The sequence below is a fragment of the Xenopus laevis genome, chromosome 6L (assembly GCF_017654675.1).
Source record: "Xenopus laevis strain J_2021 chromosome 6L, Xenopus_laevis_v10.1, whole genome shotgun sequence".
Lineage (NCBI taxonomy): Eukaryota > Metazoa > Chordata > Amphibia > Anura > Pipidae > Xenopus > Xenopus laevis.
The window spans coordinates 101,564,514-101,584,414 of NC_054381.1; the positions used below are offsets into that span (position 1 = coordinate 101,564,514).

Consider the following 19,901-nt stretch of genomic DNA (forward strand, 5'->3'; position numbering starts at 1 on the left):
GCTTTCAAATGGGGGTCACCTAAAAAACAAATGCTCTGTAAGGCTACAAATGTATTTTTATTGCTAAATTGTATTACTCATCTTTCTATTCAGGCCCTCATATCCAAGTCACTTATTCAAATCAATGCACGGTTTCTAGGATATCTAGCAAATTGCTGATTTTGCAAACTGGAAAGGTACTGAATAAAAAGCTATATAATTAAAAAACGACATACCGTAATAATAAAAAATTAAAACCAATTGCAGATTGTCTCAGAATATCACTCTACAAATCATACTAACAGTTAATTGTAAGGATTTTAAGGTAAACAACCCCTATACCACTGAAGACAAACATTACCAGTGATGATTATGATGTTTATGATGTATTTGGTAAAAAGTTATTAAAGGAGGTCTGCCCCCCAAAAAATTGACGTGAACTTACTTTGGGTGCATCTCTGAGCATTTTTTAATTTAAATTTGTTTTCTGTTTGTAGTGTTTTCTGAGATATTTGGCATTTTTCTAGTTAGGTATATAGTTATCGCTCAACAGCTCTCTCTCTGAATATCAGAGAGTCAGTAACCATAGGTTTACTGATTATATAGTAAGTGCAGATAAAGTGCATAGACAGTTAGCATTGTTGACACCCTGACATTCAAAGAGCAGAAATACTGGTATTATAAGTTTGAAATTAAGTAAAACTGCTAATATCTCAGAAACCACTTAAAATAAAAAATTGTTGTAAATTGCAGAAGTTTTTAGAGGACAACTCTTCGTAAGTTTACATCAACCCATTTCTTGGGTGTAGATCCTCTTAAAGCAGTACTTTATGCGGCCTAGAGATTTTCAGACAATGGTGACCAGCAGAACTAAGTATTTTCCCTACTCAGTTAAGACACTGTGGGCTATTACATTACAACTAATCTACATGTGCCTCGGTGTGATGTTTGTTTATACTCTCAGTTAATAATCAACATTGTATCTTATGAAAGTGGAGCATGTCCCAGCTGGCAGAATCATCCTATGAACTCTAAAGCCCTCTCCAGCTCAGTGGAGGCCTCATGGAATGAACTCCTGGATCATATTCCTTCATTTACAGGGCAACTCCTGCCAACAATTGAAGGTCATATATCAACTGAAGATTTATATATCATAGGGCAACAAGGTTACCCAAACATCACATTATACTTGCGTAACCCTTGACCTCTTTAATACAGACCAAAGCTAATTGCTCTAGCATTCCTAAAGCCTCAGATAGAAAACAAATAGTGTAGCACTTACTAAGCCAAGTTTGTATTTCATTATTTATATTATAATTATTTATTTATTAAGTGCTTTCTCATTTAACATTAAGATACTGCAATTAACATTTGGGCTTGTATTAAAGGACTATAAAAATATATCCAATAACTGGACATTTAGGGACCTGGACAATAAAACAGAACCTATAAAACCATTCCTGGGCTTGTATATAGTCCTTTTTTTTTTTACATATCTCTGTTTAAGAATTCATTCACCCTTGAACACTTTCACTATTAGAGCAAAATGACATGTAATAGATCCATTTGCAGTAAAGCTATCTAAGGGTTTGTCTTAGGAAAGGCAGTTTTCTATGAAACACCTTCCCAGCAGTACACATATTTTGTGAAGCATTAATAAAGTGCTACAAATACGGTCACTGTTTTTAATAAAAAAATAATGCACCAATAGGCAAGTAAATGGGGTCAAAGTTATGATTATGATTCATAATGTTCAAGTTAAACACAAGGGAGAAGGGCCAAACATCTTGGCAAACCACTCCTGTTTTGCGAGGCCATGCCCACTTTAATGCCATTAAGTTTAAAATAAAAACGAATTACTTAATATTTTAAGACAAACATCTTTAAAAATTCACAGCAGAGTGAACGTAGAAGCAAAAAGTCACCTTTTCACCTTACTGCATATTAATACTGGCCCTGGGACATGGAAAAGATCTACAAATCCAAACAAGATTGCAGCATGTTGCTCCTACAGGAGTACCCCAGATCGGTGCAGTTTTCAGCTAACAGGTGCACCAGATCAGGGTATCGCTGAGGGGTGCTTAAGATGTAGAACCTCCTAATTAATAAAACATTCCTGATCCTTTAAATTGAAATGCATGACTCCCTTTGCTAATTAATTTGCTAATTTCACATGTTACAGAAAATTGGGACAACCTTGGAAACTGCAAACACAAAAACCAATACATATGGCAGTGGCACCCCTACTTATAATGCAAAAAATATATATTTGATATCTAAAGCACTTATAAGGACAGTACAAAATCACATGGTTCTATGTATGCTGCATTGATATGTGTGTAGGTAGCAAGAAAAAACACTGGACATTCAGGGGCACATTTAATAAGCTCGAGTGAAGGATTTGAATGAAAAAAACTTCGAATTTCAAAGTATTTTTTTGGGTACTTCGACCATCGAATAGGCTACAACGACCTTCGACTTCGATTCGAACGATTCGAACTAAAAAACGTTCGACTATTCGACCATTCGATAGTCGAAGTACTGTCTCTTTAAAAAATACTTTGACTACATACTTCGGCAGGTTAAACCTACCGAGGTACAATGTTAGCCTATGGGGACCTTTCCCATCACTTTTCTAACCTTTTTTTGATCAAAGAAAAATCCTTCGATCGATCGCTTACAATCGTTCGCTTCTAAGGATTCTATTGTTCGATCGACGGATTTTATAGTTCGATCGAACGATTTTTGATCAATGTAAGTATTTGCGCTAAATCCTTTGAATTCGATACTCGAATTCCAAGGATTTAACTTTGAGGGTCGAATTCGAGGGTTAATTAAACCTCGATATTCGACCCTTGATAAATGTGCCCCATAGTGTAAGAAAGTAAGACTTGCTCACAGTCACAACAATACAAAGTCTGAGGACCCAAATTGCTCTGACGCCTTAACCAAAAATAAAGAAAAGCCCATTGATTTACTTATCAATGTGGCATTTTTTGTGTTTCATTTCTAGAGTCATATTTGCTTCTGAGCCATGGAAAGATACTGTGGCAGGCCCGGGCTGGCAATTTTTGGGTTCTGGCAAATGCCAGAGGGGCCGCTGTATGGTTCCATAGAAAGTTACAATATAGTGGGCTGGTAGGAGGCTGTTTGGGCCTCTGTGTACTTGGAATGGCAGGGCCTATTTTGACTTCCAGTCCAGGCCTGTACTGTGGCAACATGTAATTATGCTTCCAATGAGCAAAATGCTGTGAAACGGTGAGCCAGTGGTATTATCTATATTTACATAGGAAGGAACAGGCTACGTACAACATGATAGCATCTGTGACACAAAATTCACTTCCTACAGCATAAAGTATCACTGCTTACAATACAGTGTAACTTCATCAATCCAAACAGTTGTCAGACCTGCAGTACTCAAGGAGAGAAAAAATGCTGTCAGGTAGCACTATACAAATCAAACCTTCTTTACCAACCATTTATAGGTAACTGATTACTAAAGCAACAAGCAGTGATTCTTCAGCTTGAAATGTGTCCAAGTACATAGTTACATAGTTAAATTGTCAAGTTGGGTTGAAAAAAAACCAAAGTCCATCAAGTTCAACCTCTCCAAATGAACCACAGTGCGCATACACACATTCATACCAACTCCTCCATATACTCACATATATAAACTATATTTTTATCCTAACTAATTAGGATCAACAAGCCAGCACAAACATTTCTCTCCTCACAGCACCTTTGAAACTAATACCAAAATGAAACGAAATTCGGATTTTGAAAAATTCGTTATTTTTCAAAATTCTAATTTATTTTCGGAGAGTATTTTCTGCAAACTACTCCGACCAAATCTGCAAAGGGTTTTTTTCCATTATTTAGCAATACTTTTTTCCAAAGTTTTCTGGTGCGGGAAAAAAACTTGACGAAATCGAATTACAAGTTTTTCAGATTTGACTGCCGGAAACTCCGATTTTTTCGGATTTGTGCCCGAAAACCACAACATTTTCGGATTAATGCACGAAACCGATTGCAGATCAGGATATCTTTGAGACTTCTCCCTTTGACTTCTACATGAACTCGGCAGGTCTGAGTTGGAGTACTTTTTTTTATAAGGACTATTAACATCCTTGGGGTTTAATAAATTCAGAAAGATTCAATTTTTTTTTCCACTAAAAATGTTGATTATATAGTAAAAAAAACTCAATTTTTTTGAGTTTTTTGAGTTTTTGGCATTTGGACTTTAATAAATAACCCCTAGAGCAGGGATCCCCAACCTTTTGAACCTGTGAGCAACATTCAGAAGTAAAAGGAGTTGGGGAGCAACACAAGCATGAAAAATGTTCTTGGGATGCCAAATAAGTGCTGTGATTGGCCATTTGGAACCCCTTTATGGATTGTCAACCTAAATTGAGTCTCTGTTTGGCAAAACACTTGGTTTTTATACAACCAAAACTTGCCCCCAAGCCTGGAATTCAAAAATAAGCTCCTGCTTTGAAGCCTCTGGGAGCAACATCCAAGGGGTTGGAGAGCAACATGTTGCTCACGAGCTACTGGTTGGGGATCACTGCCCTAGAGGGTTCAGCATGTCAATGATTCCCAGCTACCTCTGTAGTGCAATGGTTAAGGCAAGAGTGTGCAAGAGTGTGGTGCAGAGAACCATGATTGTGAGTTGCTCTTGCTTGTCCTTTTGATGGCTGTAAAAATAAAGGCAAACTTGCACATTCTGTTGCAATAATCAGGAGGAGGATCTGGAGGCTTCTCATTCATCTTACAGTACTAGACAATGGAAGGAGACCGGGTCAAGTGTTTTCAGCTAGAATTTAGCTGAAACAAAAATCTATAAAAAAAAAATTCATACTTGACCTATATTGGACAAAGTGCATGACAAAGAAATTGCAAAATTATGCACATTACCACTGCTTCTAGTTCACGGTTTAGGTTTCATTTTGGTATTAGTTTCAAAGGTGCTGTGAGGAGAGCAATGTTTGTGCTGGCTTGTTGATCCTAATTAGGTTACTTGGATACTTGTTGGCAAACATAGCAATTTTAAATGTGTTATTTTGAGTGACACACACTTCAGGTCCATGTTGCATCATATTATTTACAATTTCTGTAACTTTTTAATTACTTTTCTATAAAACTACATTGCCTGTTTAGGTGCAAGGTCAAAATAATTTTGAAATAATAAGGCTCATTAACCTATGGCAGGTCCAGGCTTTAGGCATATTAAAGGGGTTGTTCACCTTACAAACACTTTTTTCAGTTCTGTTCTGTTTTCAGATTGTTCACCAGAAATAAAGACTTTTTTCAATCACCTTACTTTTTTTACCTTTTTTCCAAAACTGAAATCTAATGGTTTATTCCTGTCTCTGGTGTTTCAGTCTGGCAGCTCAGTGATCCAGGTTCAGATACTCAACTGTACATTTAATTGTTACAAGTTGATACATTGAATTGATACATTTCTCAGCTACATCTGTAGCTGCCTTTAATGAAACTCAGGGATTCTGCTCAGCAGGGACAAAGATAAGAAATGTATCAACTTAATGTATCAATTTGGGCGATCTCCCTCCCAGAGCTTCAGAAAGACAAAAGAAGATGAAAAATGAACTTTTAAACTTCAATATTAGAAATATGGTCACAAATCGAAATTAGAAAGTAATTTAAAAAGACTTTATTTCTGGTGAATTATCTGAAACCAGTCTTTAAGGGTAGAGGCACACTGGGCGATTCAGGGAGATTAAGTCGCCTGACGACTAATCGCCTCGTCTTTGCGGCAACCAATCTTCCCGAACGCCTTCACTCTCTCTTGCGCTGGCCAAAATGAAAAATCCCCTGCACTAAAGCACACACAGCGATTCGTTTTGCGAAGTCGCCCGAAGTTTCCTTGTTTCTGCTTCGGGGCGACAATCTCTCCGAACTGCCTTCCCCTACCTTCAAGCCGGCTATAATGAAAAATCGCCATCGGTATGTCACTCGCGCCGCTTCGTTTTCCGAAGTCTCCCGAACTTTGGGTGGCTTTGGAAAACGAAGCTACTAATCTCCCCATGTGCCCTTACCCTTAGCAGCTTGCATCCATAGCAAGTGCTGTGCACCAAGTGTATATGTTTGCAACAAGTTACATAGTTAAATTGGGTTGAAAAAAGACAAAGTCCATCAAGTTCAACCCCTCCAAATGAAAACCCAGCATCCATACACACACCCCTCCCTACTTTCACATAAATTCTATATACCCATACCTATACTAACTATAGAGTTTAGTATCACAACAGCCTTTGATATTATGTCTGTCCAAAAAATCATCCAAGCCATTCTTAAAGGCATTAACTGAATCAGCCATCACAACATCACCCGGCAGTGCATTCCACAACCTCACTGTCCTGACTGTGAAGAACCCCCTACGTTGCTTCAAATGAAAGTTCTTTTCTTCTAGTCTAAAGGGGTGGCCTCTGGTATGGTGATCCACTTTATGGGTAAAAAGGTCCCCTACTATTTGACTATAATGTCCTCTAATGTACTTGTAAAGTGTAATCATGTCCCCTCGCAAGCGCCTTTTTTCCAGAGAAAACAACCCCAACCTTGACAGTCTACCCTCATAATTTAAGTCTTCCATCCCGAGTCTAACCAGTTTAGTTGCACGTCTCTGCACTCTCTCCAGCTCATTTATATCCCTCTTAAGGACTGGAGTCCAAAACTGCACTGCATACTCCAGATGAGGCCTCACCAGGGACCTATAAAGAGGCATAATTATGTTTTCATCCCTTGAGTTAATACCCTTTTTTATGCAAGACAGAACTTTATTTGCTTTAGTAGCTACAGAATGACACTGGCCAGAATTAGACAACTTGTTAAAGTTGCATGCAATTAGCCAAAATGCTATTTGTCAGCCATAACTATCCTAGGATTCCTGTCTTTCGATTCATGGCCTAGAACATTGTGTGATTTATCTTTACTACTTTATTTATATGAATGGGTAGCTACAGGTTGGTAGATTGGAACAGGCGATCCTTCGTCCTACATAAGGCTAAATCTGCATGACCAGCTTTTTATTGGTGCATCGTGCGTAAGTAGTGTTAAATGCTATCCAGTGTCCACCCGCTACATCTGGGGGAAAGCTACATTGTGAGTAGTTATCTTTGATTTGGGTCTGAAAATTACAAATTGCCCATTGCACTGCATTGGTAAGTAAGCACTCGCATGTTTGCACTGTACCTATTGGGTAAAACAAACTGCCTAATAATTCCCACTGGGCCTGTTTATCTTCGACAACATAATTAAGGAGTCATGCATCAATTTACCTTTGTGAATACACCTAAATATTGTGGTAAATGCTTATGTGCTTGGTCTTCAGTTATACAGTACATGGTATATGCTGTACAGCTATTTTGCTATTTTTTTTTGGAAACTCTGAAGCATTTTTCAACATAAACAGTATCTCCAAAACTTGCCATGTGATAGAGTTCTAACCTTGCCCCATGGCAGAAAGGGCAACCACATATACTTTCCCTAAGCATTCTGCTTTAAGGGTTGTTTAGCTCAATTAGATCATGTGCTAAAAACATAAAGAATGCTACATAATCTTATGGTCAGAATGCATCAACATACTAAAAATAGCAATTGCTGTAACTATAGCCTGAAGGCACAAACAAACGGGTATTGGATTACATGAGCTGCATTAAGTGGGTTTCTTAGCTACATTACAGTTTGCAAGTGCAACAAGGTCAGTAAAAGACAACAATGTGAAATAGACTTGAGCATTTTGGGGTTTTTTTTGTTATTCCATGCCACTTTGCTGATTCACAAAAGAAGGAATAAAGTCTTAGCTATAGCTAAGTTATTTTTTTAGGGGGCACATAAATCAGTATACGGTGACATGCAAGGTGTCAGTTACTGAATGTATATGTCCAATGGTCTGTCACCAAATGATCTTATTTAATATGATATGGTCTTTGCAATATCCTTAATAATTAGAATAAAACAGAAAATGTTTCTATGTTAACAGACCCAGTTCTATAGCAATAAACCTTCTGTAGGGTTGTGGCAATCAACTAGAATGGTGTTATTGCATGGTAAGATAAATTATTACCATGTAATGAAATTGAGCAAGGATAAAGGATGGATACTGAAAGAGTAGCCATTCACTTATATTGACACCTTTCTACTGTTGTTTGTTAGTAATGCCTGAACAAATGAAACAAAAGGAAGTGAGACTTGCAGGTCCTTTTCACTGCTTTCTACCAACCTATGGGAATTTTTGTCAGAACAATAATCCTTGATACACCAATATCACAGGATTATCAGTGTACAAGGCCTGACTGGACATTAGTGATGTGCGGGCTGACCCAAAACCTGCGGGACCCATAGACGACCTTATGATGCCCTGCTTCCGCGTCCATTTGTCGCTGTATAGAGGTGTGTGCCTGCGTGACCCGCCCCTTCTGTGACATCACAGCATTGTGAGCTCTCGGGTCTATATATACCGGGTTAGGATTGGGTGTAGGTTGACTTTTTCGAATAAGAGATGCATGTTGGTGAGATGACATTTTTAAAAAATGCAAGAGAGAGTTTATAGGGGGTCATTTATGGTCACAAGTGCAGTATGTTTGCACAAAATTTAATCACTTAGAAAAATACACTGGCACTCATGGCAAATTCAAGCAGGGAGGACTTGTGTGTTTATTCACAGAAATGCATTTCTGTGAATAAACACGAAAGGGGTCCTCCCTGCTTGAATTTGCCGTGAGTGCCAGTGTATTTTTCTAAGTAATTGCTTGGGAGGGTGCCGATCCCTCCAATACCAAGCACCAGGCATCCAGAATTGAAGGCCAGGGTGTGCAAGCGGGCCTACTATCCAATACTGCACAATAAATTACACTAATAAATGTCATTAGAGGTGCCTGCCATTCCTTCAACTCACTCATGCTATGCATTGCCACCTACTGTTGTCAATTGTGTGAAATTGATACTGAGGAGCTATTCATGAATCACATGCAAATGTAATCCTGACACCAAATCACAGAATCATTTTACACATTGGACACAACTACGTCAGTCTTATTTTCCCCCGTCAGGCTGCAATTACATTGGAATTATAGTAAACACTGCATTGTGGGCAAAATTGTACTTTGCACTCAGAACTCCTGGTAACAAATAGCCCAATATGAGGAGCCTGTTTTAAGTTTGTCTCACCATGTGCCAAGTTACATCCCAGGAACTCAGTTCTGTATCCTGTCTGACTTACTGGTTAACCTTCAAGTTTTGTTCTGACTGGTTCACATCAATCAAAAGGCTGCTTGACTTTAACTAAACACCATTCAGAGCATCTCTATGCCCTCACTCAGACACAGATGAAAGCAGGTGCAAGGATAAATGCACATTTTCATTCGGCTTGTGGAACTCACAGACTCGCACTGTTTCCTACTAAAGTGAATGGTGTAACATAAGGACCAGCTGAAAAAGTTAGGTGTGCGTCATGAATACTGGTTGGCATCTGATGGTATAAATTGCATTTTATGCATGCACCATGCTTGCTTGATACTAGTTCATCTTCATTAATCTAAAAATGTACAGGATGTTGTATGTGGATGAACAATCTTATAAATTCTTAATGATCAATCGTAGGTTCATGAAAAGAGACCCCATTCTGCTAAACACTGTGCTAATCTTGGACTTTTTGTCATATGAAAATTCAAAGTTTGTCTATTATTCATTATAAACAATGACAACGGTAATAGACTAATAAAAATCTGAGTTGGTGCAACAAAGAAAGAAGAGTTGTAGAATCAAAAAACTTTAAATGAAGTATCATTGTCAGGAGATGCCTGACCAATAGGAAGAACTGCCAGACAACTCTGAATTGTCATACAATACTATCAAAACAATATTTGTCACTCTTTGAGAGAGTTTATCTGATATAATACAGCCCTACCCTGATTCTTAAATATCTCATTTTATTTGAAATAAACTATCTGTTGCTTAAAGGAAAACTATACCCCCCAAACAATGTAGGTCTCTATAAAAAGATATTGCATAAAACAGCTCATATGTAAAATCCTGCTTCATGTAAATAAACCATTTTCATAATAATATACTTTTCTAGTAGTATGTGCCATTGGGTAATCATAAATAGAAAATTGCCATTTTAAAAAATAAGGGCCGCCCCCTGGGATCGTAGGATTCACTGTACTCACAAACATACCAACAAACTATACATGTTAGGTCACATGAGCCAATTAACAGACAGAGTTGTGTCTTTTGCTTCAACACTTCTTCCTGTTACAGTTAGAGTTGTAGTATTTCTGGTCAGGTGATCTCTGAGACAGCACACAGACCATCACGAAATGGTGGTTCAAGGCAAGAGATGTAAAAGGGCAATATTTACTTAAATATATATTCCAGTTTGGTAAGATTCTTTAATAAGCCACTTAATATGATATGAACTATCTGTTGCTTAAGTGTTTATTTTGGGGGTATAGTTTTCCTTTAAGTATTCAATTTGGGGGTATCATTTTCTACACTCCACCTGTAAACAGATCCAGATTCTCTGCTATCTACCAGCATTGATATATTCTACTTAAATAACTTGCACATAAAACTTAATTTAGCATGGTTTCTGTGTATCTCACATGAACTAATGGCTCAGGTTGAAAGACAAACAATGGTGCTTTCAAACTGCAAGGATGATATAGAGCATTAATCATTTTCTGCTGAATTTTGGCACACAGTGGTATTTCGATTGCAAAGGAAACAGCCCTGTTATGTCTTATGTGCTCTGTGAAAGCTGTTCGGGTTTTTTAAGCACAAATGATACATACATGGTAATTTTTAATTTATGCCCTTTAAGATGCATATTAACATGTAATGATTCATAGAAACTGGGTACCTGTTTAACCCAGAAATGCCTTCCTACTTCTACAGAGCTACAATTCCACCCCCACCCAGATAAACAGATTGCAGTTTATGCATGGCAGGATGAATTGGGCGGGTATAAGCCACAGTCTGTACAAATGCATTATTTGGAGAAAACTTCAGTTTTGTTACAAATAAAGTACAAATTTACATTAGCTCTCAGATATCACGATTATTTTGTAATACAGTACCTGACTAAGTGGGTCCACCGTTTTCCTCTTTATCTCCCCAATATGCAAGTAACTAAAACAAAATAAATATATGAATAATTCATAAAATGTATAAATTTACAAGTCAATTGAAATAAAACACTTGTCATTCCATAATAGATTTAACAGTATGAGCATTATAAACTGTCACATCTAAAAATATATATTTTATTTATAAAAGTCATCTCATTCATGTTATGAATTATTGAATAGGTAGTATTTTAAAAAATGTTAAGCTGTGAAATATTACATGCAAAACATTCTGTGGGAATATTCACTTGTTTGTCATGCAGTAGTTTTCACCTTACAAGATTTATTTATTTTATAGGAAGGGTTTATATGTAATTTAATTTGATAAATTGAATTCAGAGAGAAAGGGCCCACCCCAAGAATGTTATCATCATCATTTTCATTTATTTATTTAGCACAAGCAAGTTTGGCATAGCTTTACATTAATTTAGAATGTACAGGGGGTTTTACAATAGTTTAAAAAACAGAGAAAAAAATAATCAGTGGGCCCTAGTTACAATCTAAAGTGGTAGGGTACTTCTGAAACATAAAAACAATGGAAACAATTAATGATTTATGATAAGTTCATATCTGATAATCAAGATACATTGAATAAGCTTCCATAAACAGGTGGGTCTCTAAGGAGCATTTTGAAGTTTGGAAGGAAGGGAAGAGTCTGATAGCTTGAGGGAGAAACTCCACAAGCGATTTTGGCGCGATCCGACACGCTGTGCAAAAACTCATGCGTCAAGTCGGATGCAACGCAAATAAGGTAAGAGATGGAAATGTCGGTTGAAGTCCGATGAGACACTACTGTCAGATGCAGACGCACCATGCAGAGTCTGCATCCAACAGTCGTGTCGCGTTGGATGAACGCTGCAACACCCTCCGACATTCCGTCACATCCGACTTGACGCCTGCTCTTTTGCACTGTGGGTTGTTGAATATGGAGTGAATTTGCAGCAATTAGGTATCTGCTCTCACTTGTAATGAGTGCTGCAGCCACACCATATTATGGTCCACCTAGCGTAGTTGTTAATATGTTTTAAAGGCATTGTCCTGCACTATATTGAAGGTTTGGTAATGGGTTTCTTAACTAAAAGTCATGTGGACTCGTTTCTAGTGTTTTCAGCAATAAAAGTTCGGATGTCGACTGGTCTGCTGATTGGGGAAGTGAGTACACTCTAGGGCTGGTCCCCTTCCCCTCTGATTTAGATTTGTATAGTTTATTGCATATTTAGGCCTGCGGGCATGTGAATATATCCATTGAAAATGCAGTTCTCTCCAGTTGTTAGGGATGTGTGCTAAAGTATCTTCTATAGGATTTTATAGCATCATTTTTGCTCTTTAGTGAAAACTTGGGAATCATTGAAAAAAGACAAAACAATGGTGTAGGTAACACACAATATATTTCTACTCAAATCTTCTCATTATATGCTGTATGCATCAGCCTGGTACGTTGATTGATTTATTTCTGCAGGCTCCTCGGCAAATACATGAAAATGACATCAAATCAATTTTCTGTGACTTTCAAAAGGAGACTGTGAGATGGAAATGTGATTGGTTGAGGTAAAGTGCCTAATTAAATTGTGTTCTTAGAAAAGACTTAAAGAAATATGATCAGTCTGTTTACATATTTGATGCACATAGAGTATACATCTAGTTGTCTCACTCCAGTAGTATATTTATCTTATGATTTTGTCCATACAGTATTCATCTAGGTAACCTGTTCCCTTTCAACTACACAACATACATATATGATTTATTATACAATGATGTTTTAGCATACAGGGCATACATCTGAGTAGCTTGCTTTAAAGGGGTTGTTCACCTTTGCAATTGGTTTTCATTTTTTATTACTGAAGGTTATTTAGCTTTTTATTCAGCAGCTCTTCAATTTGCATATTAACCAAACTAGGGTCCAAATTACCCTAGCAACCATGCAGTGATTTGAATAAAAGACTGGAATATGTATAGGTGAGGCCTGCTTCGAAGGATCAGTAATAAAAAGTAACAACAACAATACATTTGTAGCCTCACAGAGCCTTTGATTTTTTTAGAAGGGAGGCAGCAACGCCCATTTGAAAGGTGCTAAAAGTCAGAAGAAAAAGGCAAATAACTATAAAACTATATAAAAATAAATGATAAAAAAACAATTGAAAAGTTGCTTAGAATTGGCCATTCTATAACATAATAATTTTACTTTAAAGTTGAACCACCTCTTTAATGGTTTTTCCATCGACCATACACCATACAATGACTTTCCTTAGGTGTTTTTGCCCACATAGTTCACTGGTGTTTCAGTCCACACATAGTCACTTACTATTAATATATTAAATAAGTGACATTTTCAGGATCCAGCTGCTGACAGTTTAGATTTTAAATCAAAAAGCAATTTACCTTTTTATGCTAGCATTGGATTTGTATTTGTCAACCCTTTAGTTATGAAACATATATATTTTTTATAACGAATGTACTTTCTTCAAAGATTTCCCAAACTGGTTTGTAACTCTTAAATTATTATTGTAGTGATAAAGATTCATTTGAGAAGCATGTCTATTTAAATTGCCTTTGTCACCATTATGACTTAGTAATAAAGTATTTAAAAGGAGCCTACCAATTTAAACAGCTAACCGCTATTTAGTTTTTATGAGCTGCCAGCCATTTGTTAAGTTACTCTTTGTTTGTTTAAGTGGCTGCTGGCAGAAAGGGCAGCGCCAGAGCAACGCTCCCTTTGAAAACACAGCCAACACAGCTGAGTGATTTCATGTATGCACGGAGACAAAATAAACAGGGATATCCCAGCTGAGATACCTTTACTTATGGGAAAACTAACAATGATTTGCACAGCAAAATATTATTCTCAACTGCCAGGTAGAGATCACATTTTAAAGGCACGTTTACTTAAAGGGCAAGTCAACCCAAAAATAAAAATTTGCCTATTAAAGAAAACCTAATTGTTAGCAAGTTTCCTACATTTATTACAAATTTTCAGTGCTTTTCAAGTTATTTGTAAAAACAATTATTATTGAAAGCAACATTTGCTTAACTCCTGGCTGTTACTTTTTCAAACAATGGGCCAAAAAAAGTTCTCATGCTTTATCATGTGAAAACTCATGGAAGAGATTCAATCCAAAAAGTTTTCTCGTGATAAACAGTGAGATATGTTTTTCTGAACTGAATTACATCTCAAACTTAAAACTTAGACTTAATTATTCAACTAGACTTTCTGTGTACCTAAATTTAGTCTTTTTTTCTCTAGTTTATTTACCATAAAAGCCTTTACAATATTTAAAGGAAAACATTATTTGCAATGTGCATTCAAGGTTAGTGCAGCAAATACATTAAAGGGGTTGTTCAGCTTTAGATTAACTTTCAGTATGCTATAAAGAGTGGTGATCTGAGACAATTTGCAATTGGTTTTCATTTTTTATTACTTGTAATTTTTGAGTTATTTCACTTTTTATTCAGCAGCTCTCCAGTTTGCAATTTCAGTTATCTGGTTGCCAGGGTTCAAGTTACCTTAGCAACCATGCTTTACATTGAACAAGAGGCTGGGATTTGAATAGGAGAGGCCTGAATTGAAACCTGAATAAAACAAAGAAGCAATAACAATCAATGTGTAGCGTTACAGAACATTTGTTTTAGGTGGGATCAGTGACCCCCATTTGAAAAGCTGAAAAGTCAGAAAAATAAGTCAAATAATTCACAAACTATAAAATATATAAATTGAAGGCCAATTGAAAAGTTGCTTAGAATTGGCCATTCTATAACATACTAAAAGTTAACTAAAAGGTGAACCACCCTTTAATAATCATATGAAGAAGACAGGTTGGACTGATTTCTCAATTGGCTACAGGCTCTTAGCCAGGGATGGTCTGTACGTCAGTGATGATAGTGAAACTGTTTTGGGGGAAAAGATGGCTAGAGGGTTGGAGGAGATTTTAAACTAGGTGTGGGGGGGGGGGGGGTTCAGTAAAGGATTCTGTGGAAGATAGGTTAGATGAGGTATTTGACATAGGAAGTGTAAATAGGGGAGGAGATTTGTTTGGGGGTGCTGTTAATGACAGGGAGGATCACATGTTGTATTTATAAAATACTCATGTTGGTTCCAGTATTAAATGTATGTGTATGCAAGGATTCTGACTAGTAAAATGGGAGAGCTGGAGGTGCTGGCACTGGAGGGAAAAAATGGTGTGATTGGTGATGTCGAAACATGGCTGAATGAGTCACATGACTGGGCAGTTAATATCAGTGGCTATACTTTATTTCGGAGGGACAGAGGCAATAGAAAAGGGGGAGGGTAATGTCTGTTTAAAAGCTAATATAAAGTAGGAGGTGATATTAGAAAAGGAAGGGGCCTTATTATTAAGAAGCCTTATGGGTGGGGCTATTAACTGATTGTAAAGAGTGCAGAAAATTCAGTGCAGTGTATAAGAGTATGTTATAGACCCCCTAATGTAAGTGAAGAGATATACACTAAGCTCCTGATGCAAATAGAAAAGGTTGATAGTTTGGGGGAAAGTAATGATAATGGGTGATTTGAATTACCCAGATATTGACTGGAGCAACATTACTGGCAGGACAGTTAATGGGAATAAGCTTATGAACTTGTTGCATGACAGTTTTACTGCACAGGTTGTTGAGGAGCCAACCAGAAAAAAAGCTATACTAGATCTAGTTATGATCCAGTAATGACCATAAATGAAACCTTTAAAATAAGTGAATGTAAAATTGATGTGAGTACTATTTTAAGCACTTTTGTCATTTACATTCCTAATTTATTTATTTTTTAATTTCAATATATTAAGGGATACACCCGATTCAGCCCAAACCCACCCGCACCCGCCTCCTCCCCTCTATATATAGACCCATCTGATGATGTCAAAAAACAGGCATAGCGAGTGCGAGAGTATAAAAAAAGGATGCTGGAAGCAGAAAGCCTTCAGCGTAAAGCTGCAAATGGTGTGCTGAGGTCGGCCTGAACCCGCCCGACCCCTGGTCCTGCCGGTATAGGTCCAACCAACACATAACTAATGCACTGTTAATATGAATGAATTTTGTTACAACAACGCCACCTGCAGGTCAATGTTCTACGATTCTGACCACCAAGTAGTCAAGGAAGTTGTCAGGAGAAAGAAAGAGGCTGCTCTGATGTTCTTCTAATTAGGAAAAAATTAGAAACCTTTCTTAAGCAGAAAAACATCAGACCAGCCTTCTTTGTGCATTTGTAAATAGCATACATACAAATGTAGGCCAATACTTTATACCATTCTGAACTTGATAATAATAACACCAGTCTCTATATTTTTAGAGCTCTGCTTTTTGATGTACATTTTCTTCTCACATTGGGCCAGATAAAATCCAGTGAGAAAAAATGTTCAATTCCAAAATTTCCTTTAACTTATATGACTTTTCATGAGAAAAAACAAGAGATAAGTTTTTTTCATGGTATTGAATCTGGCCCGATCATTGCAGAGATTTATATCTATCCCCATTTTTATGTGGTGAACTGTGAGATAATAATCTGTGATGTAAATGTTAATTTTATGTCACTTTTTTACACTCCTTCCTAAATATGGGGCCGTTATCCAGAAAGCTCCATTTTATCCAAATAATCCACATTTTTTAAAATGATTTCCTTTTTTGTCTGTCATAATAAAACAGTACCTTGTACTTGATCCAAGCTAAGATATAATTAATCCTTTTTGGAAGAAAAAAAAAGCCTATTGGTGTTATTTAATATTTAAATTATTTTCTAGTAGACTTAAGGTATGAAGATACAAATTACAGAAATTGGTTATCTGGAAACCCCCAGGTCCTAAGCATTCTGAATAACAGGTCCCATACATGTAATAGAAGCCAGTTTGCCTCCAGATCAGCTGATTTTTGCTACATTGCTTAAGCGCCAGTACCAGTAGTGCCGAGAATATTAACAGCCAGGCATATACAGCTTTCAACAGCAGTTATATTTACAATCATTTAAAAAACAGTGAACATTTTAAATTCATGTATATTAATAAAGTTAAGTAGAACATATACTTTTGTTGTGCATAAAACAGATTTTGAGTGAGATTCCAAAATAATTAGGTCAAACCAAAACTTTTTTGCGGCGTTGCAAATCAGTTTAATCACTGAATTCTGAGCAGACCTGAGAGATTTTAGTGCATGAGAAATAATTCAAATTGACTGTTAAAAAATGAAGAAACTGTTTTAGGAAAAAAGGTTTTCATTGAGAACATTAGGGAAAGTTTTTACTTAATAAAATTAACATCAGGGATTTTCATTCTAGTTATATAAATACTAGGAGGTTGTTGCAACTGACACCAATAATACCATAGATTGCCATACCTTCTGCTTCTTACGGTGGACCAATCAAAGCTGACTTGTGATTGGTTGCTAAGGGTTACTAATGTAGATTTAAATTACACAAATTCTGTATATCTCCCAAAATTGGATTGTGCTGTCTGATAGATGTGATGGTATCAGACAACCATCACATAAGAAGTTCAAAAAATGTGTTATTAGCAACTCTTTAGTTAGCAATACCTCCACCTTAGGAATTGGGTATATTATAGTATTCTGATATATTATACAGTGTATTAGGTATACAATATACATAAAAAATATTAAGAGACAAAGAGGCTGATCTAACAGATCTAGCTGCTAAAGTTCATTTATTGTCATAATACTTTGTCAAGTAAATATAATTTGTCATGGCCGTATGTCAAGTGACTTGACAACGGGCCTCGTAGGGCTTGCAACATGTAGTGTGAAGATAAATACAATTCAGCAGCTATATCTGGTGTTTCGGCCTCCTTGTTTCCAAATCTTTGTGATATTAGTTTAGTAGCAGTGCCATACTTACTCTAGCTTCTTGAAGTTCTCCCTTCCTCCAGCTACATAGAACTCTCCAGGCTGCAAATCGTCCAGTGAGGTAACCCTGTGTCCATTTCGTGGGGTGTAAATATTCCTGACTGCGCCAAACGGAGCCTGCACCCCACCTGTGACATCCTTTAAGAACACGTCAAAAGTACCCACTCGCCTTTCATGGATTAACATTCGGCGCCCACGATAGAAGGGGTCCCCATTCCTGAAAACGTGCACTGTCTTCACAGCTGGCTGCTGGGCAAGAGGGGCTAAGGGGCGGCCAGCACCCCCCGCAACTGGAGCTGTTTGCATGCTCCTCACACTTCAGAGAGCCCTTGGTACTTTCACTGAGCCTAGAACTGAAAGTAGCACAGAATCATCAGCCACTGCAAAGCATGAACCAACCTCCGCTCTCAGCAGTGAGCCCAATCACTGTAACTAATACAGGTATGGGATCCGTTATCCGGAAACCATAGACTCCATTTTATCCAAATAATAAATTTTCTTAAAAATTATTACCTTTTTCTCTGTAATAATAAAACAGTACCTTGTACTTCGGCCCTACTAAAATATAATTAATCCTTATTGGAAGCAAAACCAGCCTACTGGGTTTATTTAATGTTTACATTATTTTCTAGTAGAATTAAGGCGTGAAGATCCAAATTACAGAAAGATCCATTATCCAGAAACCCCAAGCATTCTGGATAACAGGTCTCATACCTGTACCCGAAACCTAGCAGAACCCCCAACCTCTCTAATACTGCAATACTTGAGCACCCTGTTGCAACACCAGTCGCTCTAAATATATACACCAACCCAAACGCAAAGCATAACCCTAATCTTTATACATGCATCAATGGCAGCAATTAGCAGCACCCCCCAACACAAGTTAAACCACCAAATCTCGTGTTTATAAACATACACGCCAAGCACAGAAGTCAGTGACACAAACAGTGGCAAACACAATAAAAATGAAGCATTTGAAACAAGGCTGCGCCAGCCTCAGCGCCATATCACACTAGCCATATTTAAAATATGTACTACATCCAAATTAGTGAATTACACATTTGAAAAATAGTAGATCACCACATGGATTAGGATGGAATAAAATAAAAGGGGACCCATGGCAATACAGGAAGGGTAGGGATCCAATGTGGGATAGTCCTGTGCTTCTGTATGAGCTCTTAACAGGGTACTAGTGCTGCCGGGATCCACATTGGACCTAGAAGTGTAACAGAAAAGTGTCTTCTTTCCCCTAAAATCCTCCCAGCTGCTTCCTTGCCTGCCCAGCCCCACGTGAAAGTGTAAAGTCTCACCTGACTGTCCCTGAGCTTGTTACTGCACCGCACGACTGAGACCTGGTCTGGAGCAAAGAGCACTGCCACCTGCAGCCCCTCTCCCTCCCGCTCCCCGGCCACTCCCATTCACTCTCACACCCCATATTAATGTGTATGCGATTCATCTGATGGTTGTGCCTGAGAAGTTGCAGAACTGTACAGCAGGCATTCAGAGAACACAGTATTCTACATCAGCTACAGCTTGTATGTTTCCTCTGTCCTTGCACTAGTGGGTAACCAAGAAAAGTTACATTTCATTCAGAAGTCCTACCTGCGCGTTATCCTTGCAACGGGATCATCCAGCAGCACTCAGGCACTTTACACAGGTCACATCACGTTTTGTTTTCTCAAGCTTCCAGGGTATCCCCTGACAACCTCTTGAAAGATGATCACATGGTCATCAGCGGGCCCCGCCCACAACACCACGCGTGTGGCTGGACTGTTTGTGTACACTGAGTTTTCTCAGTTGAACAAGCTTACTGTTGTACTAGTATCATCAGTAGTGGTTACTGTACATTCTCTCTGACTCCAGAAGATGGCACCATGCTTGTTTGACAATAAAATGTTTTATTAAGTCCTACCTATTGTCTAG

The 19,901-nt window shown here is 37.6% G+C and overlaps 1 protein-coding gene across 4 annotated transcripts in view; it reads right to left on the bottom strand.

Moving 5' to 3' along the window:
- The window catches only part of dcdc2.L (doublecortin domain containing 2 L homeolog), a 109,220-nt gene extending 89,532 nt beyond the window's left edge, over positions 1 to 19,688 (bottom strand). For 2 of the 4 annotated variants that reach the window (XM_018266221.2, XM_018266219.2), the window contains exons 1-3: positions 19,581 to 19,688; positions 17,971 to 18,331; positions 11,076 to 11,127 (exon numbers count right to left, since the gene is read on the bottom strand). In XM_018266221.2, the coding sequence (XP_018121710.1) occupies positions 11,076 to 11,127; positions 17,971 to 18,284 (366 nt within the window). In that variant the 5' untranslated portion in view covers positions 18,285 to 18,331; positions 19,581 to 19,688. Of the gene's footprint in view, positions 1 to 11,075; positions 11,128 to 17,970; positions 18,332 to 19,288; positions 19,374 to 19,580 lie in introns of those variants that run through there. The other 2 variants (NM_001086176.1, XM_018266220.2) reach the window with 2 other exon arrangements.
- Between the last annotated feature and the right edge of the window lie 213 nt (positions 19,689 to 19,901).